A 19,527-nucleotide genomic window follows, 5' to 3' on the forward strand; every position below is an offset into this window, starting at 1 on the left:
TTAGAAACTTTTAAATCCTTGATGTATTCAGATGAAATCAAAATTATTTTCCAAAAGCTTGGTTTCATGTAGCAAATTAAAATCATATACAATTATTATGTTAGGTAAAGGCTGGTTTTTACTCAAGATTATATTCACACGACACCCAAATTACACCCTATGAGCCCTGGTTAAAAGTAGCACCCTCCCGAGTAGTGCAGTGGTCTAAGGCACTGCATCTCAGTGCTAGATGTGTTACTACAGACCCCGGTTCGATTCCAGGCTGTGATTGGGAATTCCAAAGGGCGGCGCACAATCATCCCAGCTGTGTCTGGGTGTGGCCGTCATCGTAAATAATTTGTTCTTAACAGACTTGCCTAGTTAAATAAAATGTCAAAAAAACTTAAGTTTAAGATCCACTGTATGCACAGAAGAATCCTAAGGTCGAGGGACGGGAGGCACTAGATGTTCAATTATTTATTTTTCACCACATTAAAAGGCTTTAATGTACGCAACCAATTATTTTATGGACAGCAATTTAACCATTTATTCATTGTCCAGATTTCCGCTCCATGATTGCTATATCAAAAGAGAAAACAAATATGATTATTTCACACTGAATTAGCCTGGTCCCAGATCTGTTTGTGTTCTTACCAAATACATTGCTCATTGTTCAGCCAAACATGATAATGACTGACCTGGGATGGCACAAACAGACTGGTACTCTGGCTAGAATTGAAAGGAAATTCGGGGCTTATAAAACAGGGTAGCTAGGTGATGGGATACAACAAGGCCACAAAACAGAAAATGGCCGAAATTTTTCAAAGTAAACAAGTCATCTAGCATTATATATATATTTTTTTTTTTGGGGGGGGGGGGGGGGATTCCATCACCAAAAAAAACAAAAAAATCCAGAAAATGGCATTGTGGAAAACATGTTTATTTGTCAACTCAAAACAACCGCTTCTGTTAGGACCATCGAGACACAATCCACTCCAACTGAAGATCAGTTTGAGAAGGTCCAAGCACAAGGTGTTTGAATGTCCTTTAGGTTAAGGTGTTGATGTATGGCGTCGGACGTATAGGGGTCATGGTGCCATCCTCCTCCACGTTGCTCACTTGAAGCACTTGCCCTGGCTAAAGGGTTTTCCCACGTGTTTGAACTCTCCCTCCCAAGCAAAGTACTCCTTGACCATGGTCTTGGTTTCGTCGCTGTCGGGGTCCAGTTTGCGCCAGGCGTACGACTCGTAATCAATCTGCCAGTCATCAGACAGCTACACAGGAGGGAAAAATGAAAGGTGGTCAACTAAAAGCAATCATTGAATTCCCAACATTGGGACAGAAGAATGAACCTGTAGGGTCAATTGTATACAGTTGTAGCACATGGTTCTCCACGAGCACATTTTAAATTCAGAACTGCAGCGGTAATTCTCTCGGACACCCTTAGGCCCAGTTCTCCAGACACAGATCAACTTCAGTCCAGGACTAAAAAGCTCGGTCAAGGGAACATTTAAAATGTTTAATCCTGGTCGACACTTAATATATATGTCTGGGAAACCAGTCCCCAGTGTATCCCCAAGACTGTTCAGTCAACTTTATTATTCCACAGGGGGAATAAATGGACAAGAATTGTCTACTGAAATGACCTTCCAGCCCAAGGGGAATCAGAAACTTACAGTGAAAGCCAAGTCCTGTCCTCTGAAGATCCAGATTCCAGAAATGCTACTGTCGTTGTTCCCTCCGAACAGGATCACGCTGGCAAAGCCGTTCTTGCGGAGTTTGTCAAGTCGCTGGAACATTCCTGAAAGATGAAGCCGCTCTCAGTACCCCCCGGACATTCTCAGGTACCCCCCCCCCCACCTCCCCCCAGACTCCAACATTCCGTTTTTGACAATGATTGCTACATGTGAAATCCTTGACGAAATACACAGCCGCAATGCGGCGTGAAGAGTGAGATCAGCATGAAAGTTAAATCTTTACTATCGGGTCGTCCCTATGAACTGTTGACATAACTATCACTTACATGGATCACACCACTTCTGAAATGATCAGCTGGAGTCTGATACGTGTGGAGCTACGACTGTTCTTCATCTCACCCATGAGGTTGCAGATCTGTGGGTATATAGAGCCTATGGATAGCTGTGGGTATAGAGCCTACGGATGGCTGTGGGTATAGAGCCTACGGATAGCTGTGGGTATACAGCCTACGGATGGATGGCTGTGGTATGTATGGCTGTGGCTAGAGAGCCTACGGACGGCTGTGGCTAGAGAGCCTACGGACGGCTGTGGCTAGAGAGCCTACGGACGGCTGTGGCTAGAGAGCCTACGGACGGCTGTGGGTATATAGAGCCTACGGACGGCTGTGGCTAGAGAGCCTACGGACGGTTGTGGGTATATAGAACCTACGGACGGCTGTGGCTAGAGAGCCTACGGACGGCTGTGGGTATATAGAACCTACGGACGGCTGTGGCTAGAGAGCCTACGGACGGCTGTGGCTAGAGAGCCTACGGACGGCTGTGGCTAGAGAGCCTACGGACGGCTGTGGCTAGAGAGCCTACGGACGGCTGTGGCTAGAGAGCCTACGGACGGCTGTGGCTAGAGAGCCTACGGACGGCTGTGGGTATATAGAACCTACGGACGGCTGTGGCTAGAGAGCCTACGGACGGCTGTGGCTAGAGAGCCTACGGACGGCTGTGGCTAGAGAGCCTACGGACGGCTGTGGCTAGAGAGCCTACGGACGGCTGTGGCTAGAGAGCCTACGGACGGCTGTGGCTAGAGAGCCTACGGACGGCTGTGGCTAGAGAGCCTACGGACGGCTGTGGCTAGAGAGCCTACGGACGGCTGTGGCTAGAGAGCCTACGGACGGCTGTGGCTAGAGAGCCTACGGACGGCTGTGGCTAGAGAGCCTACGGACGGCTGTGGCTAGAGAGCCTACGGACGGCTGTGGCTAGAGAGCCTACGGACGGCTGTGGCTAGAGAGCCTACGGACGGCTGTGGCTAGAGAGCCTACGGACGGCTGTGGCTAGAGAGCCTACGGACGGCTGTGGCTAGAGAGCCTACGGACGGCTGTGGCTAGAGAGCCTACGGACGGCTGTGGGTATAGAGCCTACGGACGGCTGTGGGTATAGAGCCTACGGACGGCTGTGGCTAGAGAGCCTACGGATGGATGGCTGTGGCTAGAGAGCCTACGGATGGATGGCTGTGGCTAGAGAGCCTACGGATGGATGGCTGTGGCTAGAGAGCCTACGGATGGATGGCTGTGGCTAGAGAGCCTACGGATGGATGGCTGTGGCTAGAGAGCCTATGTATGGCTGTGGGTGTAGAGCCTATGGATGGCTGTGGGTATAGAGCCTATGGAGGGCGGATGGCTGTGGGTGTAGAGCCTATGGACGGACGGCTGTGGTAGGTATCTCACCCATGATGAGGTTGCAGCTCATGAAGGTCATGGTAAGCTCCTCGGGGAATTTGTACTCGCCGTACCAGATGGAGTAGCCCTCCTTGTCAAAGTGTTCCCAGAAGTGGGGCACGGCTACAGTCAGCGTGTCCTCGTTAGAGTACTTCCTCTTGAACTCGTCCATGACAAACGCACTGCAGGAAGAGGAGCGAGGAATCAGGAGAACAGATTGTACACTCCCTAGTCACCTAATAACTCAAGAGGTTAAAATGTATACAGTGCATTCGGAAAGTATTCAGACCCCGAAAACTTTTTCCACATTGTTATTTTACAGCCTTATTCTAAAATGGATGAATTAAATTCATGCGTTTCCTCATCCATCTACACACACACACAACCCCCCATAATGACAAAGCAAAAAACAGTTAAAAATATTATTAGTAATGTCCTGCAGTAATATCCCACAGGGCTAATGACAGTAGATTTGAGGGTAAAGCTGAGGCATTTCCAACGACTAGAGCCCCCCCCCCAAACCTCTGCCAATAACATCTCATCTGCCACCCACTCAAACAGTCCTTGCTTGAGAAATTGCTCTTCGCTACGAAGCTAGTTTTGTTCATTTTTGACCCAGTAGGGCACTTAATTGTTACACAGAAATTATTTGATATCGAGATAAAAACAGAAGCATTGGTCCTTTAAAATTTTTAAAAAAAGCTACATTTGTAGACGATAATTCGCCATGACAATTTATAAGTCTATTCCTCAAAAACAATTCAGTTATTTCAAGCAACTTTGGACAGCTGGCCAACTCACTGATCCAGCCTTCTGGGACAGCCCCCGGTCCTCAAAGGTGTTTGAAAGGTTAAAGTTGAGCTTTTTTTTTTTTTTAAAAATGAACCAGAAAATCTATAGTTATTTCTGGTTGCTAATCAAAGTTAGCTGGCTAACTCATGGATCCAGCTTTATAATATACCCCCTTTGGGTCGATGAGTTAGCCAGCTAACTTTGATAAACATCCCAAAATAACTTTTTCTGGTTCATTAAGAAAACAAAAACTTTTTTTTCCTTTTAGCAGGGAGTCTCATCTATTTTACGAGGGCGATCTGCATCTACACAATTTATAAATACAACATAATACAAATACACAAGACTACAAAAATACTCCCAAGTGTTTTAAATTGTTGAGTCATCTTTACATAAAAAAATAAAAAATAATAAGTTATCACAATATTTAGGCAAGTTAGCTGGCTAACTCATTAATCCAGCTTGGCAAGTATAACCCCTCAGGTCTGATGTAGCTGGACATATGACGTACCTCTTTGGTAGATGAGCGAAGGGGTCCTTTGTTTTGGGTTCTGAAGCCAGAGCTGCTTCACACTCGTCCATTTCCTCCTCGGCAGGGGCAGCTTCCTTCTCTTCCTTCTTCTTCTTATCCTTCTTCTCCTGAGGTTTGCCTGCCTCCTTTCCAGCCTTCTCTTTCTTGGGAGGGGTGTCTTTCTTGGGAAGGCTGTCCTTCTTGGGCTGCATGTCAGAGAACTTCTTGGCTGGAGTATAAATACATTGAATAAAAGACATTGAATAACAAATCCAGTGTAGTGTACTACATCGAGTGCTTCCCTGTGTTTGAATCTTTTAACATCAAAACAAAATGTCATTACCATTTGACCACAATATTAGCATACATCAGTACTTTAAGAGGGGGTGTAGCGGCACCGCTCATAATCTGGTAACTATTGTCCCAGGTCTTCTAGTCAGATTATTGTAGATTGGGTCTACTTTAACCTGTGCCAAAGTCCTGCGTTATTCTCCCAAGGATTAGATTTCACAACGAGGGGGATGCCTCTTGTCATGATAGTACGGTCTTGGGTGGGTGACAAATGATTTCATATAACTTTTTCGATCTTCTCCATGAAAACAAAACCCCCAATGACTTCTCATTTAGAAATCTATCAAAATATGTAAACTGTGCAAAAAATCAAAATATATTATTTTTTTTCTCTATGAAGCATTGTGTTGTATCATGGAACTAGAACAATATGTGGAAGAATCCTTTCTTCTACAGTTGGTCCTTACGATCAAACTGAGCCATCTTGTCGCAGAGCTTGACCTCTCCGAGCACGTTCTTGAACTGGGGCTGGTTGACGCAGGTCTGGAACCAACGGGTCACGTTGGGGAAAGGTTGGCGGAAGGAAGGCTCAAGGACCTACAGGAGGAGGAGAGGGACATTTAAAGCCACGCGACCAGCTCCACTAATCTAAACGAAAGATGCAGCATTTAGGCCAACGTCTCCCATACATTGGTCAAGTTTGTAGCTAGAGGTGATATGTGCAGTCATAAGGGTTCTGCCTCGAGGAATGACTAGAGAAATAATAACCCTAGGCTAAGTCATTAGACATCAAAGCCACATATAGGCCAGTTTCCCGGGACCCAGATTAAGTCTTCCATGGTTTTTTAAATCTCCATTGAAAGTGTGTTTTAGGGTTACCCTGTCTCTGGTAAACCATCCTGAATGGAACACTGTTGTAGTCCATCACTAGGGTTACCCTGTCTCTGGTAAACCATCCTGAATGGAACACTGTTGTAGTCCATCACTAGGGTTACCCTGTCTCTGGTAAACCATCCTGAATGGAACACTGTTGTAGTCCATCACTATGGTTACCCTGTCTCTTGTAAACCATCCTGAATGGAACACTGTTGTAGTCCATCACTATGGTTACCCTGTCTCTGGTAAACCATCCTGAATGGAAAACTGTTGTAGTCCATCACTAGGGTTACCCTGTCTCTGGTAAACCATCCTGAATGGAACACTGTTGTAGTCCATCACTATGGTTACCCTGTCTCTGGTAAACCATCCTGAATGGAACACTGTTGTAGTCCATCACTAGGGTTACCCTGTCTCTGGTAAACCATCCTGAATGGAACACTGTTGTAGTCCACCACTAGGGTTACCCTGTCTCTGGTAAACCATCCTGAATGGAACACTGTTGTAGTCCATCACTAGGGTTACCCTGTCTCTGGTAAACCATCCTGAATGGAACACTGTTGTAGTCCATCACTAGGGTTACCCTGTCTCTGGTAAACCATCCTGAATGGAACACTGTTGTAGTCCATCACTATGGTTACCCTGTCTCTGGTAAACCATCCTGAATGGAACACTGTTGTAGTCCATCACCAGGGTTACCCTGTCTCTGGTAAACCATCCTGAATGGAACACTGTTGTAGTCCATCACCAGGGTTACCCTGTCTCTGGTAAACCATCCTGAATGGAACACTGTTGTAGTCCATCACCAGGGTTACCCTGTAACTGGTAAAACATCCTGAATGGAACACTGTTGTAGTCCATCACCAGGGTTACCCTGTCTCTGGTAAACCATCCTGAATGGAACACTGTTGTAGTCCATCACTATGGTTACCCTGTCTCTAGTAAACCATCCTGAATGGAACACTGTTGTAGTCCATCACCAGGGTTACCCTGTCTCTGGTAAACCATCCTGAATGGAACACTGTTGTAGTCCATCACCAGGGTTACCCTGTAACTGGTAAAACATCCTGAATGGAACACTGTTGTAGTCCATCACCAGGGTTACCCTGTCTCTGGTAAACCATCCTGAATGGAACACTGTTGTAGTCCATCACTATGGTTACCCTGTCTCTAGTAAACCATCCTGAATGGAACACTGTTGTAGTCCATCACCAGGGTTACCCTGTCTCTGGTAAACCATCCTGAATGGAACACTGTTGTAGTCCATCACTAGGGTTACCCTGTCTCTGGTAAACCATCCTGAATGGAACACTGTGTTGTAGTCCATCACTAGGGTTACCCTGTCTCTGGTAAACCCTAACAGAACACTTCCCTATACAAGTGCACTTAATAGGGAGCCAATTTGAGACACAGCCTATGCTTAAATATAAAGGGTTCCCTGATTCAACAAGCCATTGAGTAGTTAACTGAAGCACAATGTGTGCAGTTCAAGAGGTACTTTCTTGAGGAATGGATATGGAAACACCCACCTAGACGAAGTCAGAGGACATGAAGCCCCTAGGTATGTGTTGTCATAACAGTAAAAAAAAAAAGAGAAAAGAAGATTATCAAACCTGTTTAAAGAGCCAGATCATGCTACAGGCAACGCTGATATCAGCTAGGCTGACTCGCTCTCCAACCAGGAAGGTCCTGGTGTTGAGGTGATGGTTGAGGACAGACAGAACCTTCTTCACCTCCTCCTTGGCCTGCTCTGTTGCCTGGGGGGGGGGGGGGGGGGGGGGGGGGGTGAGACAATGCATTACAGTCACAATAAATACACTACATTGTGCAAGTCTAGAGGCTACAGGGTGAGAGACATGGCACAACATTGAGCAGAGTAACCTTAAACCAGAACAGATAAGTTTGCTCCCAAGACACTTCATTTAGCATTAGTCACCTAAACACATTTCTATGTCATGTTAAACTGCCAGTGTGAAGTTGTATATTGCGTCCACCTTCCGAATGTTAAAATTGTCATGCGACACATCCCAGATGATTGCTATAGTATGTGACTTAACATTATCTGGGTGTTATGAGATACATTAATAACAGCAATACATACTATGGGGTGTGAACGTTAAAACTGATCACAGTGAGTCATCACAAAACATGTTTTGTGTTATTAACCCAAATAGACGATAGGCTATGAAGGTCTGGAGAAAGTTTACATTAAATAATTGATATGGTAATTTAAATAAAACGAGAGGGGAAGAGGTGAACTTTAAAATTACTTTGGTAAATTTGTAGATAAGTATTATTAGTAATGTTCTGCACTGATATCCCACAGGGCTAACGGCAGTAGGTTTGAGGGTAAAGCTATGAGGCTTTTCCAACGACTAGAGCCCCCAGAGACGAGTCCGTCAGGATAGACCTCAGTACTAGAGCCCCCCCAGAAACGAGTCCGTCAGGATAGACCTCAGTACTAGAGCCCCCCCAGAAACGAGTCAGTCAGGCTAGACCTCAGCACTCAAGACTCAACCACTCAACCATTTGTACCCAGTGGAATATTCCAGAAAGCAGGATTCCTGCAAACAGCTAGTCTGTCTTGTCTTAGCATGTTGTGGCGAAAAGAAATCCGTATTAGACTAATGCTAAATCGCTAGTTAGCTAATAAATGTACTGAGTCAGAGCACACTTAGCTAGTCTATACAGCCTGATACCAGTGCTGCTGTAGGCTTATATTAGCATGTTTGTGCAACAGTATCTTCTAAATCAGGGAGAAATAGGCAAAAGCATGAATTTGTTAGCTAGCTAAAATCCAAATGATTTTCTTCATAAACTATCTGAGTGGCTGGTAGATTAAAACCATGGTTGTGATATCTGATCGTCTACAGTGTAATTTCAATAAAGATTAGCTGGAAAGCGCGTCGGTATACAGTGATAGCAGTACATACCTGCTTGTTGAACTGCATGATTCCCAAGGTAGGGAAGACCCACGCAGAGGCTGGAGGGATGATTTCAGCATCAGCAAAGCTTACCCACTGAAGCACCTGGGACTGGGCCTGGGGACTGCTGCCACGCAGGGCCTCATTGCTCACTGGAGGAGAAGACAGCACATACGATGAGAATGTGGGCACAGATCTTAACTTCTTATGGCTGCAGGGGCAGTATTGAGTAGCTTGGATGAAAGGTGCCCAGAGTAAACGGCCTTCTCCTCAGTCCCAGTTACTAATATATGCATATTATTATTATTAGCATTGGATAGAAAACTCTGAAGTTTCTAAAACTGGTTGAATTATGTCTGAGTATAACAGAACTCATACGGCTGGCAAAAACCTGAGAAGAAATCTGAGAAATCTGAGGTTGGTATATTTTCAACCCAGGCCCTAATGAATTCACATCGGGATATGAATGAAGTTGCACTTCCTAGGGCTTCCACTAGATGTCAACCGTCTTTAGAAACTTGAATGAGGCTTCTGTGTTGTGGGACTGAATAAGAGCTGAATGAGTCAGGTTACTGACAGAGCCATTTCCTGGTCAAGCGCATTCCCCATGATAATGCCCTGCGTTCCGTTGCTTCTCTAGACACAGAGGAATTCTCCGGTTGGAACTTTATTGAAGATTTATGATAAAAACATCCTAATGATTGATTCTATACTTAGTTTGAAATGTTTCTTCGACCTGTAATATAACTTTTACAAGTTTTTGTCCGAAGTAATGCACAAGCGTTTCGATATGTGTACCTAACGCTAAGAAAAGTAGCTACTTGGACATAAATAACGGACATTATCGAACAAATCAAGCATTTATTGTGGAACTGCGATTCCTGTGAGTGCATTCTGATGAAGATCAAAAGTGTTTGTTTTTTTATCTGACACAGCGGATGCATTAACTTCTTATGGCTGCAGGGGCAGTATTGAGTAGCTTGGATGGAAGGTGCCCATATCAAACGGACTGCTCCTCAGTCATAGTTGCTAATATTTGCATATTATTAGTAGTATTGGATAGAAAACACTGGCGTTTCTAAAACTGTTTGAATGATGTCTGCGAGTATAACAGAACTCATATTGGCAGGCAAAATTCTGAGTTGAAAACAGGAAGTCAGAAATCGGAGCTTGTATGTATTCACCAGAGTCCCCAATGAAATCCCCTTGAGATATGAATGATGTTGCACTGCCTAGGGGTTCCACTAGATGTCAACCATCAATAGAAATTATAATGAGGCTTCTATGTTGTTGTGGGAGTGAATGAGAGCAGAATATATCAGATGTCCATCAAGCAGCCATTTTGTGATCCCATTTTGTGATCCTTTTTCCTCATGGTAGTCACTTGCGTTCCATTGCTCACAAAGACAAGAAAGAATACTCCGGTTGGAACTTTATTGAAGCTATATGTTAAAAACATCCTAATTATTGATTCTGTACTTAGTTTGAAATGTTTCTTCGACCGGTAATATCACTTTTTGAAGTTTTTGTCTGATGTAACGCTGACCAGAATTAGCGTTTGGATATGTTTACCAAACGCACTAACAAAAGAAGGTATTTGGACAGAAATAACAGACAATTTTGAACAAAATAAACATTTATTGTGGACCTGGGATTCCTGGAGTGCTTTCTGATGTAGATTATCAAAGGTAAGGGAATATTTATAATGTAATTTCTTGTTTATGTTGACGCCATCTTTGCAGCTGTGTTGTTTTGACTTTTGAGCGCCGTCTCAGATTATTGCATGCGTTTCTTTTTCCAGTAAAGTTTTTTTGAAATATGACACAGCGGTTGCATTAAGGAGAGGTATATCTATAATTCCATGTGTAGAACTATATTATCATCTAAATGTATGATGAGTATTTCTGTTGAATGATGTGGCTATGCAAAATCACTTGATGTTTTTGAATTAGTGAATCTAACGCGCCAATGTAAACTCGAAGATTTTTTTTATATAAATATGAACTGTATCAAACAAAACATGCATGTATTGTGTACCATGAAGTCCTATGAGTGTCATCTGATGAAGATAATTCAAGGTTAGTGATTCATTTTCTTTATTTCAGCTTTTTGTGAATGCTGTATTTTGCTGGAAAATGGCTGTGCTTATTGTAGTTTGGTGGAGACCTAACAATCGTTTGTAGTGCTTTCGCTGAAAAGCCTATTTGAAAATCGGACAATTTGGTGGGATTAACAACCAGAAAAGCTTTAAAATGATATAAAACACATGTATGTTTTAGGAATTGTAATCATGAGATTTCTGTGGTTTGAATTTGGCGCCCTCTATTTTCACTGGTAGTTGTCATATCGATCCCGATATCGGGATTGCAGCTATAACAGGTTAAGGAGAAGTTTATCTAAAGTTCCATGCATAACACTTGAATTTATCAACATTTATAATGAGTATTTCTGTGAATCTCTGCAATATCACTGCATGTTCTGGAACTACTGAACGTAACACGCCAATGCATAATAATATTTTTGGATATAAATATGAACTTTACCGAACAAAACACATTTATTGTGTAACATGAAGTCCTATGAGTGTCATCTGATGAAGATCAAAGGTTGGCGACTCATTTTATCTCTATTTCTGCTTTTTGTGACTCTTCTTTTTGGCTGGAAAAATGGCTGGGTTTTTCTGTGAGTTGGTGGTGACCTAACAATCGTGTGGAGCTTTTGACACCGCGGCTAGATTAACAAGAATTTTCTCTTTAAGATGGTGCCTAATACTTGCATGTTTGAGAAATTTGATTTATGAGATTTCTGTTGATTTGAATTTGGCGCCCTGCAATTTCATTGGCTGTTGGCGAGGGGTTCCGCTAGCGAAGTGGGGTTCCGGCTAGTCCTAGACAGGTTAAGATGGGTAAGGGAATTGCTGTTATATGAAAAATGTTCAGAGGATGTAACATCTAGCACTCTGATTCGGGTGATTCAACCCCTGATCCTATCACACAGAACACACCGGCTGCTCGCGTGCACCATCGTGCATACATTTATTTTGTCCCCCCTACACCAAAAAGCAACCACGACACGCAGGATAAAATAACTCTGAACCAATTACATTAATTTGGGAACAGGTCGAAAAGCATGAAACATTTATGGCAATTTAGCTAGTTAGCTTGCTGTTGCTAGCTAATTTCTCCTGGGTTATAAACATTGAGTTGGTATTTTACCTGAAATGCACAAGGTCCTCTACTCCGACAATTAATCTATACATAAAACGGTCAACCGAATTGTTTCTAGTCATCTCTCCTCCTTCCAGGCCTTTTCATCTTTGAACTTATATGGTGATGCATCTAAACTTTCATAGTATTACTACACCGACTGGCAACACAGTTCATCTTTCAATCGCCCACCTCTGGGTGCACATTTTGTTTTTTGCACTAGCACTAAACAGCTGATTTAAATAATCAATACTTGATGAGTTGGCTATTTGAATCAGCTGTGTAGTGCTAGGTCAAAAAACTAAACTTTCAAACAAGGGAAACCGCAGGACAGGAGTTTAGAAACCCTGCTTTATTAGACACTACCGGAGAGGACAGGGCCTCAAACCACCTCAGGTCTCTACTAGACACTACCGGAGAGGACAGGGCCTCAAACCACCTCAGGTCTCTACTAGACACTACAGGAGAGGACAGGGCCTCAAACCACCTCAGGTCTCTACTAGACACTACAGGGGGGGACAGGGCCTCAAACCACCTCAGGTCTCTACTAGACACTACCGGAGAGGACAGGGCCTCAAACCACCTCAGGTCTCTACTAGACACTACAGGCTCAGCCTCGATGACTGCCTGCATAAAAACTAGAGATTATATTTTGTTATAAATCTCACATGGATTTTGTGTATGCATTTTTCATGATAGCAGGTCTAGTTATGCATATTAGATGTTGATAATGAAGCCTCTGGTTTGATACACGCTAAACAGGCTTGGGTCGAGTCCCAATTCTCCAAACCTTGTTAAATCCATGTGAGAAAGTGTGCAAATGTACCCTGGAAAAAGGATGGAGAATGGGGCTGAAGACCAAGGTTGCATCCCCAGAAATACACCCGATGCAGCCAATCAGGTTTAATGATTGACAGCTGATTAGAAGCATTCAGGTGATGAACTGGGGCCGTTGGAAACCAAACCCTGCATGAGGGCAGCTATCGAGGAGGACGAGGGTAACTGGCCACCCGTCTGCCTGGCGGCAGGTAGCCTAGTTGTTAGAGCGTTGGGTCAGTAGCTGAAAGGTTGCTGGTTCAAATGCCCAGAGCTGACAAGGTAAAAATCTGTTGTTCTGCCCCTGAACAAGGCACTTAACCCACTGTTCCCCGGGAGGCCGTCATTGTAACTACCGTATTGGACAATGTTCCCTCTAAGATGGGCGCTCAGAAGAAATATCTGCCCCCTCCCACCCACCCACAGAGAAGCACGTTTCCCTTTACTGTGGGAATTGTGATCGAATCAACACAATATTAGTCACTTTCAATCCAACATACCGAAGAAAAAAAAACTGCAAGACTTCATACGCGAAGCTTATTATGCAATGATTTTGGCTGTAGGCATAACGAATCGGATTCTATTGAACGACTAAGCCCGTACTCTACAGACCGGTGCACCATAACCAATCAGAGCTGCAGTAGGCCTATATGCAAATAGACCACTGCCATATATGGATCTGTGTCATTTTACTTAGAACTGGACTGTGTTCACAGCATGAGCAGTTGTGAGTAGATGCGCTTGTTTTGAGATCAAAGGAAGAGCTGCATGTAGCCACATGCACATTTTGTTCATATCCTTTGCTACTTTGAGTTGTTAGCCCAGCTATAGATCATTTGTAGTCAGCAATTAGGGGAGCGGTTGCTTCCAGCAAGACAAAACGTGTGCATTTCTAGCCATCTTTGAAAAGCGAGTAAGGTACAAGAGCTTTTTCTTTTGCCTCAAAGTGGAAGTGATTTATTTTGAGACAGGCTTGAATATGCCAAGTAGCCAATAGGCAGAGAGTAGCATAGATACTGATTCTCTATAATAAAATGGTATGGGAATAATGCATGTTTGTTTCTTGCATCAACCACCACAATATATTTTAGTCACCTCCTTTGTCTGAAGGATAAGTGGATAAATAATCAGGTTAATGTCAAGCTCTGCATGTTTTTTTTTTTTCTCCTCAAAAGTCTCATGGAATGTAGGGCTACATTGAACACCCCACATTGGCTGCTACTGTAGGCTGATAGAACAGCTATTTCCATGTTCAAATGTTATGGGATGCATGGCCACTAAATCAAAGCTGGTACAGCCTCTGTTCACAGTAAACGCACGCCGGAAGTTGAACAGAATTTTCACAACGTTCCAAGTTTGCGCCCAGCAGACTATTGAGCGAACATTGCCCTATGGTCCCCGGGTCAACAGTAGTGCACTACCCTATGGCCCCCGGGTCAACAGTAGTGCACTACCCTATGGCCCCCGGGTCAACAGTAATGCACTACCCTATGGCCCCCGGGTCAACAGTAGTGCACTGCCCTATGGCCCCCGGGTCAACAGTAGTGCACTGCCCTATGGCCCCCGGGTCAACAGTAGTGCACTGCCCTATGGCCCCCGGGTCAACAGTAGTGCACTGCCCTATGACCCCCGGGTCAACAGTAGTGCACTGCCCTATGACCCCCGGGTCAACAGTAGTGCACTGCCCTATGACCCCTGGGTCAACAGTAGTGCACTGCCCTATGACCCCTGGTCAACAGCAGTGCACTGCCCTATGACCCCTGGTCAACAGCAGTGCACTGCCCTATGACCCCTGGTCAACAGCAGTGCACTGCCCTATGACCCCTGGTCAACAGCAGTGCACTGCCCTATGACCCCTGGTCAACAGCAGTGCACTGCCCTATGACCCCTGGTCAACAGCAGTGCACTGCCCTATGACCCCTGGTCAACAGCAGTGCACTGCCCTATGACCCCTGGTCAACAGCAGTGCACTGCCCTATGACCCCTGGTCAACAGCAGTGCACTGCCCTATGACCCCTGGTCAACAGCAGTGCACTGCCCTATGACCCCTGGTCAACAGCAGTGCACTGCCCTATGACCCCTGGTCAACAGCAGTGCACTGCCCTATGACCCCTGGTCAACAGCAGTGCACTGCCCTATGACCCCTGGTCAACAGCAGTGCACTGCCCTATGACCCCTGGTCAACAGCAGTGCACTGCCCTATGACCCCTGGTCAACAGCAGTGCACTGCCCTATGACCCCTGGTCAACAGCAGTGCACTGCCCTATGACCCCTGGTCAACAGCAGTGCACTGCCCTATGACCCCTGGTCAACAGCAGTGCACTGCCCTATGACCCCTGGTCAACAGCAGTGCACTGCCCTATGACCCCTGGTCAACAGCAGTGCACTGCCCTATGACCCCTGGTCAACAGCAGTGCACTGCCCTATGACCCCTGGTCAACAGCAGTGCACTGCCCTATGACCCCTGGTCAACAGCAGTGCACTGCCCTATGACCCCTGGTCAACAGCAGTGCACTGCCCTATGACCCCTGGTCAACAGCAGTGCACTGCCCTATGACCCCTGGTCAACAGTAGTGCACTGCCCTATGACCCCTGGTCAACAGTAGTGCACTGCCCTATGACCCCTGGTCAACAGTAGTGCACTGCCCTATGACCCCTGGTCAACAGTAGTGCACTGCCCTATGACCCCTGGTCAACAGTAGTGCACTGCCCTATGACCCCTGGTCAACAGTAGTGCACTGCCCTATGACCCCTGGTCAACAGTAGTGCACTGCCCTATGACCCCTGGTCAACAGTAGTGCACTGCCCTATGACCCCTGGTCAACAGTAGTGCACTGCCCTATGACCCCTGGTCAACAGTAGTGCACTGCCCTATGACCCCTGGTCAACAGTAGTGCACTGCCCTATGACCCCTGGTCAACAGTAGTGCACTGCCCTATGACCCCTGGTCAACAGTAGTGCACTGCCCTATGACCCCTGGTCAACAGTAGTGCACTGCCCTATGACCCCTGGTCAACAGTAGTGCACTGCCCTATGACCCCTGGTCAACAGTAGTGCACTGCCCTATGACCCCTGGTCAACAGTAGTGCACTGCCCTATGACCCCTGGTCAACAGTAGTGCACTGCCCTATGACCCCTGGTCAACAGTAGTGCACTGCCCTAAGACCCCTGGTCAACAGTAGTGCACTGCCCTATGACCCCTGGTCAACAGTAGTGCACTGCCCTATGACCCCTGGTCAACAGTAGTGCACTGCCCTATGACCCCTGGTCAACAGTAGTGCACTGCCCTATGACCCCTGGTCAACAGTAGTGCACTGCCCTATGACCCCTGGTCAACAGTAGTGCACTGCCCTATGACCCCTGGTCAACAGTAGTGCACTACCCTATGGCCCCTGGGTCAACAGTAGTGCACTACCCTATGGACCCTGGTCAACAGTAGTGCACTACCCTATGGACCCTGGTCAACAGTAGTGCACTACCCTATGGACCCTGGTCAACAGTAGTGCACTACCCTATGGACCCTGGTCAACAGTAGTGCACTACCCTATGGTCCCTGGGTCAACAGTAGTGCACTACCCTATGGACCCTGGTCAACAGTAGTGCACTACCCTATGGCCCCTGGGTCAACAGTAGTGCACTACCCTATGGTCCCTGGTCAACAGTAGTGCACTATATAGAGGACAGGGTTCCATCTGTCTACTCCAGATGCAGAAAAAGACAGGATGTGAAAAGCAGACTTACGGTAGTGAGCAATGGCGTTACTCTCGAAAAGACAGAAGCCGTCATCGCCCTGAAAAGCTGGAACCTGTTGAGGGGGAACAGTTAAAAAAATTTAAAAAAGGAAAACAAAGTCAGTCATTTATTTGATTAGTTGGGAGTCCATTTTCAACACCTGTCCCTAGATGGGAGACACCAACCAATAGGCAATGTTTACGTCTGATGCTCAGGGTTAAAAAGCTCAATAAAAAAACTTCATGATTATTTCAGGTGAAGAAATTCAAAACATCATTGCATCATACAAACTATTTTTTGGGGGAATATAGCGCTGCTAACACAGACAATACAACATCTTATCATCCAAGTTCAAGGATATGTACAGGGTAAACCATGTTAGTATCCCAAGTGGCACCCTATTCCCTATATAAGACCCTGGTCAAAAGTAGTGCACTACGTAGGGAATAGGGTGCTATTTCAGATGGATCATATTACAAAATGAATACAGAAACTGACCTTGCCCAAGGGGAAGTTGTTGAGGAAGGTGGGGGTACGGTTTGTCTGCCCGAAGGTGAAGGCGGGGGCGCTGCTGGCCACCTTAAGAGAGAAGAGATGATACTTTATTCATCCCAAGAGAAATTAGGCTGTGTTTACTCAGGCAGCCCGATTCTTATCTTTTGCCCAATTATGGCCAATAGAGCTGATCGGTCAAATTACCAATTGGTGGCAAATGATCAGAATTGGGCTGCTTGTGTAAACAGAGTTACGTTGTCATCGTTACAGCCGTAGTAAAAACCAATATAAACACATAATTTTAAAACTAAAATCACAGGGCAATAAGAATAAATAAATATGATGAAGGCAGGTTTAAACATGTAGTACCTTGAGGCGGGCACCGCTGTACTGGGCTGCAATCTGAGCCTTGAAGGCTCTCCAGTTTTCTGGATACGTGTACAGAGTCTACGGAAGGGAGAAGAGAGAACAATCACAACTATATTAAAATGGAGAGGAAAAACCCTGTACACAGTCGTGCGTCTAGATCCAGGTGGTGGTTTAGGCAGGAACAACAAGTAGAATCACTAGTAGCTAATTCATTAATTCATAATTAGTTGTTTCTAACAATAGGCTTATGCAGGGTGTTCGATCAAAAACACCTTTTGACCAATGGGTCAAATTATGTTATTAATATGTTAACTTATTTGGAGTTTTTACCCTTGTAAGGATGACCAAAATTAGGGTGACTTAATTGAGGCCAGCTGGTAAAACATAATCTGCCCTGGAAAAAAGTATCGTGTCAGCTAGGCTGGATGCTGTGAGAAAATGAAGGCTAACTGACAAGCTCTTCCTTGCACTCATCTTCTTGAATCCGACGGATATAAAACATAGGACAGATATCGATTTTTAGACATGACATGCAGAGTTAATTTATTTTACCTTTATTTAACAAGGCAAGTCAGTTAAGAACAAATTCTTATTTTCAATGACGGCCTAGGAACAGTGTGGGACAGTTTCCCCAGCCACAGATAAAAAAAAAGCTTAGTCCTACTTAGGGCTGTTACGGTCACCGGTCGGTCGGTCAGTCATGACTGCAGTCAAATACCAAATTTGGGGAAGATAATTTTCACCATATTTTTTTTTAAACTTTAAAATAAAGCACTTAAAAGGAATCAAATTTGCGGTGTATTTTGAGAATGGCGTGTTCCAGAAAATGTATTGCATTTTGGAAAATGTGCAATTTATAGCCTAACATTTTATTAATACATCAGAAGAATGTCAGTAATTTTAAATATCTCAACAGCTGCACAACAAGCAACACAATTAGCCACTTGGTGTTGGGAATGTACAGGATATGCCCATTGTTACAACCAGTGCAGGCAGAGGTTACACCCCTTTAAATCTCACTTCCTTGCATTGGCAACTGAGTTTGCTAAAGTCAAAGTTATGCCAAGTCATTAGGGCACATCACTTGCGGATCACAAAGATACTTTGGCAATCATAATTCATATCCTGTATTGGTAGTGGCCTACCCCTAAAGTTGACCACAATCCTAGCCAAACAGCAAGCGAACTAGTTAGTTTGATACCTACTGTTACCTAGTACCACCTACTTTCCATTAAGTACCTAGCTATTTAGCCAAGTAGCCACAAGTATGCTCCCCAGAGACTCCGGATGGCAATGTATGGATACTTTGCAAATAAAAACTGTACATAAGCCATGACACACAAGGTACAAAATCGACAGCAAGTAATTTCATTCATTAATCGTCACGGACTCTGAAGAACCCAACGTGGCACAAGGTACGGAAAGAGGCGTCATTTTACCATCGCAAATGCTATTATGCTGCATCGTCAATGAATACTTTATGAGGGGTTAAAAAATAAAATTAAACATAGCGATGAAGTTTAAAGTGGCTAAATGTGTCAGGACTACTAAAGGTAATGGATAAGTAGACGGATGGGGGAGATTTTGTACAGATGGTTGCTGAAAAGCAAATAACAATTAAGTGACAAGGCATCTCTCCATCTTACTCACCCCTGCCGCCATCTTTAGGACGAGAGAAAGGAAGACTCAGGGCGCGCACCAGTGACGTATTTACTGCCTGTTGGGGCGCGTCGCTGAAATCAAACGTTGACTGAAAATGATGAAAATAAATGGGCATTTCTGCCCCCAAAAAAGACAGCATGAGCTGTGTTTTAATACCCATACTATTATAGGATATACTTGAGTATATACTACATACTATTGGTATACTATTAGTTAATTTGAGTATACGGTAAGCGAACACAGTACTAGCGCATCGCCTGTCTGCCGGAAGTTGACGCTGTTGCTATGCAACCACTTGCGAGTTTGTTAGCGTAACATGCTGACCAGATCGGACACGTCGCCTGCGCGAGCGTCGCAAAATAAATTTAGAAATCCATGTTATTCAATTATTGCACCCACACTGCTCGCGCGCGCCATCTAGCGTCTGCGACGCCAAGGGCTCGATGGCGCACGCGCGCAGCCGGTTTG

The 19,527-nt window shown here is 45.0% G+C and overlaps 1 protein-coding gene and 1 non-coding gene across 2 annotated transcripts; both read right to left on the reverse strand.

Annotated features, from left to right (window-relative positions):
- Window positions 1-854: 854 nt before the first annotated feature.
- Window positions 855-19,412, reverse strand: LOC139366582 (elongation factor 1-gamma). The gene is made up of 11 exons (XM_071104252.1): window positions 19,048-19,412; window positions 17,398-17,475; window positions 17,032-17,112; window positions 16,543-16,606; window positions 8,789-8,931; window positions 7,469-7,612; window positions 5,447-5,576; window positions 4,689-4,917; window positions 3,395-3,567; window positions 1,656-1,780; window positions 855-1,253 (listed from the first exon to the last, which is right to left on the reverse strand). The coding sequence occupies exons 1-11, from the start codon at window positions 19,057-19,059 to the stop codon at window positions 1,095-1,097; spliced, it is 1,338 nt and encodes a 445-aa protein (XP_070960353.1). The 5' UTR covers window positions 19,060-19,412; the 3' UTR covers window positions 855-1,094.
- Window positions 16,740-16,815, reverse strand: LOC139366618 (small nucleolar RNA SNORD36). The gene has a single exon (XR_011626786.1). It is a non-coding gene; the product is annotated as a small nucleolar RNA SNORD36 (small nucleolar RNA).
- Window positions 19,413-19,527: the final 115 nt, after the last annotated feature.

This window comes from Oncorhynchus clarkii, chromosome 14 (assembly GCF_045791955.1).
Source record: "Oncorhynchus clarkii lewisi isolate Uvic-CL-2024 chromosome 14, UVic_Ocla_1.0, whole genome shotgun sequence".
Taxonomy (NCBI): domain Eukaryota; kingdom Metazoa; phylum Chordata; class Actinopteri; order Salmoniformes; family Salmonidae; genus Oncorhynchus; species Oncorhynchus clarkii.